This window comes from Vanacampus margaritifer, chromosome 13 (genome assembly GCF_051991255.1).
Source record: "Vanacampus margaritifer isolate UIUO_Vmar chromosome 13, RoL_Vmar_1.0, whole genome shotgun sequence".
Lineage (NCBI taxonomy): Eukaryota > Metazoa > Chordata > Actinopteri > Syngnathiformes > Syngnathidae > Vanacampus > Vanacampus margaritifer.
Genome location: NC_135444.1, coordinates 15,080,368 through 15,092,741, shown reverse-complemented (window position 1 = coordinate 15,092,741; position 12,374 = coordinate 15,080,368). Strand labels below are relative to the sequence as shown.

The window sequence follows — 12,374 nt, the reverse complement described above, 5'->3', positions numbered from 1 at the left end:
TTTAGAATGTGAAGATAGACATAGTATACTGGTCGTCATACATTTAGTTATAGCAAAGAGAAATCGTATAATATAGTAATAAAGCAGTACTGTAGATGAATGATCATGATGAATGAAGATAGATAGATTGATAGATAGTTAAGCATTAGGTACACTTGCACCATCAATAATCCAGTGGTAGATCAAAGCACATTGTACAAGTCTTCCTACTGAGGTGTCCATTGAGTGTGAATATTGTATGAATAGTTGAATTTCATATATATTTGATATTCAATAGAAAGAGTAAGCAGGGTCGATCCAGCAGATATCAAAAAAATATACACACCCCTGTTCAAATGCCAGATGTTTGTGATAAAAATAAAATAAAAATAAAAAATAATAATAAAAAAAAGGCTAAATCATTTCAATTACATTTGAAATTTAAAAAAATGTTGAATGCGAGAAAGTAAATATCATTAACTGAGATATGGGTTGCACAACCCTCTTAAAACTGGAAATGTGGTTGTGTTCAGAATCAACCAATCACATTCAAGCTCATGTTAAATTAAATTCAGCACACACCTGCCACTATTTGAAGTGCCTCTGATTAACCCCAAATAAAGTTCAGATGTTCTAGTAGGCTTTTGCTGAGAATGTTTAGTTTTTTTGTTTGTTTTTGCTTTTGAACAGAAGCCTGAAGATTTTCTGCTAACGCTGACTAATTTTGATCTGTTTTAATTCCCTCGTCTAAGGCCTCAGTTCCAGCTGTAGAAAAACAACCTGAACGCATGATGCTACTACCACGCTTCACAATAGATTGCCAAGATTGTCCATGTTGTGCTTGGACCAAATCTAACTTTTGGATTTACAGTCAAAAAGTTGAACCTAGTCTCACCGGATCATAACAAATCCCACTAACATGTGGGAAATATGTCAGGAAAGGCCTACTAGAAGAACAAAACTTTATTTGGGGTTAATCAGAGGCACTTTACAGAGTCCGACATTAAGCCTCTCTGAGTGGTTTAACATGAGGTTGAATGTGATTGGTTAGAGTCGCATTATATGAGGGTGTGTACACTTGTGCAACCCGATTACAGTATTTCAGTGTATTTTTATTTCACCTTTCAAAAAGTTAAAAAAAAATCTATTATTGTCAAGATCATTTATCTCATGAAAATCTGGCATATGAAGAACAGGGGTGTGTAGACTTTTTTTTTTTTTTTATTTTATTTATTTTTTTAAATCTGCATGTATGGCTCACAAATAGATATAATTGAATTTTAAGAATAGCGAGCATCCCCAATGGAGTTCTCCATAGTCTCCTTTAGCTGAGCGGATGTGTTGGATTAAACATGCACATGGTCTATCTATACATTTATAATGCCTCATAGGTTGGAGCTTAGGCTCATTCGATATTGTAAAGTGTGCGTACCATCCCGCGAGCTACTTAAGAGCATTATTCAAGCGTCTTCTTCTTCTTCTGCAGCCTTCAACCCCTCCTCCCCACTCTTTAATGCGAACGCTGGATTTATTAGGCTTAAGCAATAGCCTGCACTTCTTCCTCGAAGGGGATCACACATTAAGCGTAGATCAAAAGATACGCTCTTAAAAACAGCAAGGAACGCCTCACGAGCAACACTTACTCGTTCCCTTAAGTGGTATCCTTCTTTGCCTTTTTAATCAGCCTTTTGTTCCATGTTACAGTGTAATTCTTGCACGGCAAAGCTATTTGTTATGGTTATGCGGGGAAAGGGAGGTCACAGTGTGGAGAGGGAAAAAAAGTGCACATCTGCTTTGGAAGTTGTCTGTTTTGTGCAATGCAGGAAAAAAAAAAAAAAGAGAAGGCAGAGATGTATTTTAAAGTTGTTGTTTTTTTTATTCTTTGACATGAATCAGTGACACAGCTGCAGGGAAAGTGTCAGCTTTTGTGCAAAATACCATCTTTTTTTTTTCTTCTGGCACTGATATCAAACGCTCGCTTCGACTTGGTGTTCCTCTTTCAGGGGCCATTCCAGTTCTAATAAAGCCCTCCAAAGGTCATGCATTTATATATATATATATATATATATATATATATATATATATATATATATATATATATATATATATATATATATATATATATATATATATATATATATATATAAGCAAATGTTTATTGCCGTGTTTTGACAAATCGTGGCTGGGGGGTCGAGGGGGGAGGCTTATTTACTCAACTGCAAATACAAAGCGACGTCCTCTATGAAGCAGTTTTGGAAACATTTTAAACAGCAGCTATGAATTAAAATGGAGGTCATTTGGGAGTGGATGATGGATGGATGGAAAGAATGATTGATGGATGGATAATAATGATGATGATGATGATGATGGGTGATTGGATGGATGGAGAGAATGTATGGACGGATGATGATGGATGGGTGATTGGATGAATAAATGAATGGAAAGAATGGATGGATGATGGTTATGATGGATGGATAATGATGATGATGATGGGTGATTGGATGGATAGATGGATGGAAAGAATGGATGGATGATGGTTATGATGGATGGATAATGATGATGATGATGGGTGATTGGATGGATAGATGGATGGAAAGAATGGATGGATGATGGTTATGATGGATGGATGATGGATGGATAATGATGATGATGATGGGTGATTGGATGGATAGATGGATGGAGAGAATGGATGGACGGATGATGATGGATGGGTGATTGGATGAATAAATGAATGGAAAGAATGGATGGATGATGGTTATGATGATGATGGATGGATGATGGATGGATAATGATGATGATGATGGGTGATTGGATGGACAGATGGCTGGAGAGAATGGATGGACGGATGATGAGGATGATGATGGATGGGTGATTGGATGAATAAATGAATGGAAAAAATGGATGGATGATGGTTATGATGATGATGGATGGATGATGATGATGGATGAATGGAAAGGATGGATGGATGGATGGATGGATGGATAGATGCATGCATGGATGGATTGATGGATGATGTGGATGGAAAGAATGGAAGATTGATGATGATGGATGGATAGCCCACATTTTACTTTGTTTCATAATTGCATGGTGGGCCAATCAAAAGTTGTCTTGGCCCCCACATTGCCCCCGGTCCGCAGGTTTCCCTCCCCAACTCCCCAACTGTGGGAAGCATGGATCAGCCTGAATAAAATGTCCAATCGGCTTTTGCTTAATGAACCCCACCAACCACCCAAACGAGCACCCGCCCGCCCGACTCCCACAGTGGAACTCCCACCCTCCACACCCGATAGAGCACCCGTTGCTAGGCGACAGAAGGAGAGATGGATTGAGGAGACACAGTCAATCAATTCTGCAGAGAGAGAAAAAAATAGGGGAAGGGTGGGAGGAGGAGGAGGAGGGGGGGGGGTGTTACAGGAGGCTCAAGATGGTCTCCTCGCAAGCATCTATCTTTGTTAGCGGCGGCGCACCTCCGCAGATAAATAAAATAAATGCGTCTTCTGTGCGGCTGTCCACCCTTCCATCTCGCTCCGGCACGTCCCTTTCTTTTTATAATTTTTTTTTTTTAATACTTCCATCACAACAAACGACAGCGAGCACGTTGCGTTTAACGCTCCTCTCGTTGCACTTGCATTGTGTGCCGCTCGCCATTAGTCACCGTAGCCCACGCACACACACAAACATGCGGATGCCCTGCAATGTACCACATGCCCCACATGCTGGCTGTGTGTGCGTGTGTGCGTGCGTGTGTGTGTGTGTGTGCGCGCTAGGCAGCGGGTGTTGAGCTCATCGACTGAGTATTGATCCCAGCACTCACCTCCCTGCAGTCAGCTCTTGTCCTACATAGCATGCCCTGTCTGATTTCTCCCCTAATGGCTTTTATCCAGCTCCAATCTTTATTTAAACTGAAAAGTAGGAATTAGCACCCACTTCTGTCCAAGTCTCTCTCTTGCTTAGCGTTCTGCTGCTTCTTTCTTTTTTTTCCTCAACAGCACATCATCATCCAGCCTGAGTAAAATATCTGCACCGATTCTTCTCTTTTTGGATATTTGGTTGCTGGACACTTCATTAGGTACATCTAGATTATTCAATATGAGAGCTGCGTCAACATTTCCGAATTTGAATAACAAGTAAGGCTCAGTTTTTAGGCGATGCCGTCAGAGTTCTTATTTTAGTGTTTTCGTATAGATAGGTGCAGCTGGTATGTTGCTTACTGTGCAGCAAAATACTCAAAACTCATGAGTAAATTACATTTTTTGCATTAATATCCATGGAAAGTTTTGCTAAAAAGTGTTGGAAGTATTTCTTTGGACCAAATGGGCAATTGAACACAATGAGCATTCATGTGAATTAATTTACAATATATAACAAAACTATAACGCACAACAAAAATAATGAACCTTGGTTTGTGATAAGCAGACATATATGCAAATATTTTAATTACCTTTTCAACCTCAAATCCAAAATCTTTATATTTTGTCTACAAATGTCAATAAGTGTTGATTTATTGACATTTGTTTCAAAGCATTTAGTTGTTTACGTTAAACACAAAAAAAATAGGTAAAGAGATATTTGCAAAATTTAATACAGACAATATATTTAAAGATGTTCAACCAAATACTGATACAACTAGTGCTTTCAATACATATAATTAAAAACAAACAAACAAAACAATGACAGATCATTTTAAAGAAAGACATGCATGTTCCAGTATAGCATTTTTCCTACATGCCAATTTTCTATTCTTCTAATTTCTAGATTTTGATTGTAAAACAGCCCCGGGTACTTAACTGCCTTTTTGTAAATGTCCACTTGTTGTTGTTTTTTCAATATCACTTGTGTTGAGCAAAATCTTGGCATCTCCAAAAGCATTTTTCTTAAATATTATTATATATTTAGTATTTCAACATTTTCAACACTTGAGATTGAACAAGAAATTGTAAAAAAAAAAAAAAAAAAAACTCACTGAAATAAAAAGGTTCAACAAAAGTGAAAATAAAAGAGTCTCATATTGCCATATTTGCAGTTTCTGCAATGAGCAGTGTGCAAAGTAGATGCTAATGAATGACCCTTATTATGTGTTCAGACCTCCGCCAAGGTTGGCATGTTGACTAGTGAGAAAAAAAATCATCTGTATGTAATCATCCATTCCCACTATCGGAAGTGTGCAAACTGGCAACAACAAGGTCATATCGGTGCCTTGGGAGGAGTTTGTCAAAACACTCATAACTGAAATCCTCTTTCCCCATTGAAATCAATGGAATGCCATTAAAGTGTTATATAGTTGTTCTTCGCAGAGGATAAAGAATATATTCATGTGAGTTTTGTTATATTGCGTATGCTTGCGTTTTCATAGGGTTACAACACACAACAATGAAGCTAGTCAGTGCTATTATGCGTCAGCGTTAAGCTAGCTAATTCTCCTGAGGCAAAGTTATGTGGTTGTTTCAAGTCCAAAATATGAAATTCTAAAATTTGCCAATGGGAGAATGCTTGTTCCATGCTTTTCTTCTCTCCATTCCAACGTGCTGCCAATACAGCAAGAAGACAGCCATTACTCATCCATATCAGCTGCTTACATCCTCACCTTTTTATCGTCATGGCAACGGCTCCTCCCGCCAAACGAGCGTCATTTATTCTGCCCCGACGACTTTTCATATCGACGCTTCTTTGTGACCAAACAACACCCCTCCTACCCCCAACTGGAGTTGAGGTGCAGGCGGGGGGGACACTTCTTCCCTTTTCCGACGTCCGTTTTGATTTATCGTTCACGTAGGGAAGTGACGGCCGAGAGACAGGATAGCGACTCTTATCTGGACCCGGCAGGAATAAGACACATCAGGCTATCTGTGCTGGCACACACAATGGGGATTAATTGATCCACTAATACCGTAGATAAATCAATTGCTCCAGAGCATTCTTCTTCTGCAGCCAATCGCGCGCAGTCTCTGTGGGGTTTGACGGGCAGCGGCGCAGAGGTGAAGCCGAGAGGAAGAGACCATCAGAGAGCCGGGAGCGAAGGCTGCGGCCTTCCTCTTGGAACGCAAATACACACTCAGGAGGTATTTATAGCACGGCTATGTTGGTGCTGTGCCGGCACTCCATATGCAACAATACAGTTCAATGTAACACTGTGCAAAGGTGATGATGCTATTGGACCAGGTTTCAAATCTTAATTCTGTCTTGAAAATACAACCCAAGTTTAAAACTTTGGATTTGGTCTGTATCATTTTTACTGGCACTAAACAACTTTGAGGAGGATTGTAAGAACACTGCCACACAAAAAAAACTACAAATGTGCTGATGCTTTATGGCATACGTCACTTCCCCCTTTACCCATTCATTACAAAGACAGAAGTCAATTTGACTGACTGGCGTGAGCTTAAAAACGACGCAATGCGCTTGTCCTCATGGAAAATGTGGTCTTCCTTCAGGCATAACAATACCGCTTTTGTCCATATGGCGCTGCCATAATTAACATAAACTGAAAGTTCCTTAGTGTTGCTTTAAGTTTGACCTATAAAGGTTTAGCAATACGGATTTTACCATGCGTTGTCACTTATAGCTATGACGTTACAGTAAAATAAATAAATAAAAATGTCCACCCGTTGCTGGACCTAACCCTTAATTTAGAAATACTACTAAATATTATTATTATTATTAAAACCTGAAAAAATTAGGGCAGATTCGAAATGGAAAAATTTGGGGAAAAAAGTCTTGAAATTCTAACCCTGGCATAAAGCCTACTTTCATACCATAAATTGAAGCCTTCTCTTCAAATTCTAACCCTTGTTTGAAATAGTAATCCAGGCTTGAAACTGTATTTTGAAACCCTGATTTTTGATCCCCAACTCTAAGTACTAACCCCTACATTCAAAACCTAATCATAATTTGAAGCCCTAGTCTTGATCTAAAACCCAAATCTCAAATCTTTACCCTGTTCTAAATTAAAACTTAAACCTTTTTTTTTTTAAGCACTAACCCAAGTTTGAAAGTCTCATTTCAAACTCTAACCCCCGTCTTGAGACACCTACTTTAAAAACCAAATAATGGGTTGTAAGTGAAGCCCTCACTTTGAAAATCTACTCCAGTTTGAAACTGTAATTCTGATTAGAAACGATTATTTGAATCTCTGACCTAGGATTATTGTTTAGCGGTAAAAACATAAATAATGCCCAATGACATTATACTCCTCGTATGTGCGAATCAGTCACCAGGGGGCAGTATAAAACACACAATCTAATAAAGAAGAGTTTCACAACTGACTCAGTCAGCTGCAGTAATATTACTCGTTTTTCGTAGAGGATAAAGAATATTTGCATTTGTGTTTTGCAATCGTGTCTACATTTTTTGCTACACCAAATATTTGTTGCTTAAAAAGTTGTAATTACTGCAACGTGCTAGGTTGTTAGCCCGTCAATGGCGTTTTAAGCATCATTATTGCTACTCTTGTAGTGAATCTCATTAGCTTGTCCAGAGGTACCTAATTTGGTGGCCAGTGAGTGCCCGGCCATTTTGTCTCCACTTGAGCACCGCACCTTATCTGCAGCCCGCTTGGATCTATCTCCATTAGACTCTGCCGTCTCCAATCCTTCTCACTCTCGCGCGTCGACGCCATCTCTCCCGCCCGCCCAATCGTTCCCGTACCGGCGAGTGCCTTGGCGAGGTCTCGCTTTCCCACCATCACTGTTTTCCTCTCACACAAGCCCGTATAATAACAGGCTAAAAATATGCCTCCGCTTCTGACTTCCTTTTTTTTTTTTTTTTTTCTTCCTTGCAGTATTGATTTTGCCCAAAGCATTGTCTATGGCGCGAGAGAGAGAGAGAGAGCTGGAAAGACAAATGAAGTAGGAAACAACTAGAAAACAAATTACTATCTACACACGAATGGGTGACAAATTAAAGGAGAAAAGTGTACAAATGAGAGAAAGTCTGAATATTGTAATTGGAATGAATCTTTTACATCAGTGATTTTCAAAGTGTGAATGATTCGTACGCAAAGAATTACTGAATTAAATGTCTAAAGTATGCTTAATATTACATTTACTATTTTATTTCCGGTCCAGTGCATTTGTACAACGGCATATTAGGGCCACGTATAAATATATTTTTTCTTTTGGGGGGAATATTCTGAGAATTTTTATATATATATATATATTTTTTTAGTTTTGTGTGTGAGCCTAATACACCGTCGTGAATATGCATTGAAACTTTAGGAACGCTTTTTTCCCCCCAACTTTTATTTATATACAATTGTTATTTCACTTTGATTTGAATTATTTTAAGTATAGTTATTTTATTCTTCCATATTTAGTACAAATGGGTAACTACCTATACCAGGTATCAGTATTGAGCCCATACCGGCCTAAGTCTTTGTCATTATGTTTACGTGTATTTTGAAAGTACTAGAGGTAATATATGCATACACATACATTCATATAAAAAAATATGATCCAATGTGAAGCTTTGAGTTACAAGTGGAGCGCATTCTTCGACACCAATTTGATGTTCAGTCGCAACGCTGCAAATTGTGAATTCAATGTTCTAAAAGATCCTGCAGGTTTAATTCACACCCTTCCCTTTTGAAGGAGCCTTTTTATTTCTTTATTTATTTGTTTACAGTACGTCCTCTCAATTGGACGTCACGGCGCACCGAAACACTCTCACGCAGTAGGATTCAATAATAAGCCGGCGCAATGAGAGAAAAGCTTTCCCATTGCAAATATGCTCCAGATGCAGCTTTTCGGGGAAAATGGTTGGGCTCTTTTGGCACTGGTGTGTAATGGGAACGGAGAGAGCTGATCAATAAGTGTATTGATCGCTGCTGGCTCGAGCCTGGGGAATTGAGAGTGAGAATGGGGAGGGGGGAAGGTGGTCCAAGTCGAAGGGGGTGTGGGGGGATTGGCTCCAGGTTGAATTTTTAAAATGCTCTATTGCAGAGATGACAAATAGTCGGTTTGAAAGGAGGGAGACAAAGACGCCGGTCTTTGACACATTGCTGCTTTGATATATCATTTTTTTTGAAAATCAACAACTAGGAAGACAAAAGCATGTTTACTTACTTCTATGTCAATATTTTTGCTACGCCAAGAGTTGTCATTTTTGGTTTTACCCTCACAAGAAGAAACGAGATTGCATAAAGCAAATGTACAGAATGCAGAATGACAAGGTAGATACAATACAATTGTTTAAATTTATTGAACAGAGCGTACAAGAATAACATTTTAACTAGAGATGGCTACCATGTAATCAGATCTTGTCTCAGTTATTAGACTTGGTGAAGCAGCATGTGGCGCATTAGCCAAGTTTCTTCTTGTACACTCTGATGCAATTAACTGGAAACAATTGTATGTTTATGATCATCATTTGGTTTGAGGGATTGATTCTGCCCCACTTGCTCTTAAATACAGAAATCCCACTTGAAAAAAATTATTGACATTCTTTTTTTTCTTTTTTTTGGGGGTGGGGGGATTTGATCCACAAATTAATTGCAGCATCGCTAGTTAGTACCACAGGCTATGTAGTGGTTCACATAGTTTATTTTCATACAGCCGGTGTTGGGTTGTAGTTTGCTCAGAGAGGAATTCTACTTCCTCTGGGCAATCCTTCAACTGACGCTACATTTGCCCTCATCAAATATAGGATCAATTCTCATTTTCAAAAAATATGTATTATGCATTTAATAACTTCACCTTAATTTTTTGCCAATATCTCTTTTTTTTTCCTCCCAGCCCATCTCTTGCAGTGTTTATTTTCAAAGTCACCCACATAAACCTCAGACATAAACCCGAGCTACGAATGTAGTCAAGTCAACATCTGCGCCGGGCATAAATGAGATATAATAAAGTTGAAACATAAATAAAGCTCCAGCCCGTGCTTGTGAGGGAACCCTGCCGCCCTCAACGGGGCACCGTCTGCTTACTAATGCTAAAAAAGCTCGCTTTCAGTTTGGAGACAACACTTTTAATATAGAACTTTTTTGAGTAGACGTACATTAAATTGAGATAGAAGACATTTACTCAGCCTTAAGTTATTTGTATAAAACTTTAACAGCGGAAACAAAGTGTTGTACATAAATAAAAATTTAACAAGAATAGGAATAATATGCTCCCTTTTACGTGTTACAGTTAAGAGGTGAGCATCAGCAATTAGTGCCAGTTAACACAGTGGAAATCCGAATAACGCATCGGAAAAGTACTCCTTTGGACCCTCCACATCCTGGTCACCACCCCTTCCAGCTCGTTCCCTCAGGTAGGCGCTGTCAAACTATGCACACAAAAATTCTCTGTGAATCAAGGGTCCTGGGATCTTTAAAACAGCCTCAACTGGGGGAAAAAAAAGTCTTCTGATCGTGACAGTCCAATTATAGACAAAGATCCAGCAAAGGTTGGGACAGACAACATGCCAACCAAGGGACTTTGGCGTAGGATTTTTCATCGTATGTAATGTCATTAAAAGCAAATACATTCACGGTCACACAAATTGCCTAACTTGAATAACAACAGCTCTTTGGCCAAATAGCAAGTTAACCACTGAACACTTGACCAGTGTCGCATTTTACCAGTGTAACCTTAACATGTAATCCCTTGGTGAAGCAGCATATGGCTCATCGCCCAATGTTATTCTTTAAGGTTACTCCCTGTTGCAGTGAATAAAATAGAAAGACAACAAGACTCGTTTAATTGTACATTTCCGGTACATATATATATATATATATATATATATATATATATATATATATATATATATATATATATATATATATATTAGAGGTGTTAGAAAAAATCGATTCACCCATATATCGCAATATTACAGCGCGCAATTCTCGAATCGATTCGACATGCGGCCGAATTGATTTTTACACATTAAATTTTTGGGGGAATATTCAACAAAACGTCTTACTAAGGGTTAGGATTCACACATTAAGAATGGAAGAATGTTATATTAATGGAACGTTAAGCCTTGATATTTTACTTCAGTGCTGTTCAAACATGAAACAGACTGCAACCTGTTTGTTAAATGCAGTGGCTCAGTTATAAGCCTGAATTTCCAGATAATTAAATACATTTTCATACAAATCTTACAGTGTACATGTACAAGTTTACTGATTAGTATTATCTAAATTTGAGTTAAAAAAAAAAAATCGCAATAATCAATTTATAGATTCGCATCGGGATTAATCGGCATCGAATCGAATCGTGACCTATGATATATATATATATATATATATATATATATATATATATATATATATATATATATATATATATACACATATGATATAACGACGCAGCGCGTGTATTTAGTGCTAACGACTCGCAGTCCTTTCGAGGTAGGGACCGTACCGTGTATTACCTGTCCCATCCAAAGTGTCAATGAGAAGAGCCATTTTAATTACTCAAGATCACCACAAGGAGTTTTTACTTGCGCAAAGAAGAAGTAAAGTCCATTTAGATAGCATCTGGGTGAAACCAAGTACATTTGCATCATGTATGTGAGGTCTGTAAACAAGACATTACATCGCGGTTAGCGCAGCACTCTGTAATCACCCCCAGAGAGGAACCTATCCCTCAGTAAAAATTCAGCTGTAAATAATGTATTGAATGCAAAGTTAAGGTCCGCGGGGAGATATGGATGGGCTCATTACTCTTTTAGTTTGCCGGGCCTTTTACGCCGTCTGCGCACCTCTCCGCAATCGACTGGTCCTCGTTCTGTTTTGATTTAAAGACGCTTTTACCTGCGGATATTGTTGTGGATAAAGGTATTGTTTTTTTTATTTTCTCCACACGGCTCAGAGGTTTTTCCGAAGGCTGCACCGTCCAACGTTTGTGCCTTGTTAAGCCTAGTGCACGCGTGAGTGTATGCCATGCGTATTATCAGGGGCCCCGCGTCCGGTCCGGGGCGCATTGATCCCCGGAGCAGGATGTCAAACAACGGCGATTTGGTCTTAGTGCAAGCGAGCTGTTAATGCATTAAAAATCGTTGGGTCCCTAACTGTCCAGAGCAACACAAGAATACCCCGTATTGCTGGAACACACCGCCACCCTCCCCCGGCGCTCCCTGCCCTCCCTCCACCTCCTGTTTCCAGCCACGTCCCTCACATCCTCGGTCTCAATCAATCTTTACGACACCCGGTTGCATCTCGCTAATGTTTCCGGACTTGACCGTATCCCCGCTCAAAAATTCTTAATTAAGCCCGTTCTGTATGTTTACCGTTGGGCAAATGACAACCTGACGGGGGCTAATAAAACAACACTGTCAGGAGCAGGGGCGTTGACTTCGCCTTATCTGCCTCCGTCCTCCATATTTTCTACCTCACAGGCTTTTGGATGGAGGGTTGCTTGGTCCTGTTCAACGTCGTCCATGTGACTATTTGTATAAAAGGAGGAGGTGGGGCC

General features: G+C 39.2%; 1 protein-coding gene across 4 annotated transcripts in view; it reads left to right on the top strand.

Moving 5' to 3' along the window:
• Window positions 1-12,374, top strand: part of LOC144063165 (uncharacterized) — a 62,125-nt gene that overhangs the window by 31,342 nt on the left and 18,409 nt on the right. For 3 of the 4 annotated variants that reach the window (XR_013296506.1, XR_013296505.1, XM_077585183.1), the window contains exon 2: window positions 10,104-10,227. The exons of the other annotated variant lie outside the window; for it this stretch is intronic. Coding sequence is in view for 1 of the 3 variants with exons in the window: in XM_077585183.1 (XP_077441309.1) it covers window positions 10,104-10,227 (124 nt within the window). In the remaining 2 variants the exon portion in view is untranslated. The remainder of the gene's footprint in view (window positions 1-10,103; window positions 10,228-12,374) is intronic. 4 annotated transcript variants of the gene reach the window in all.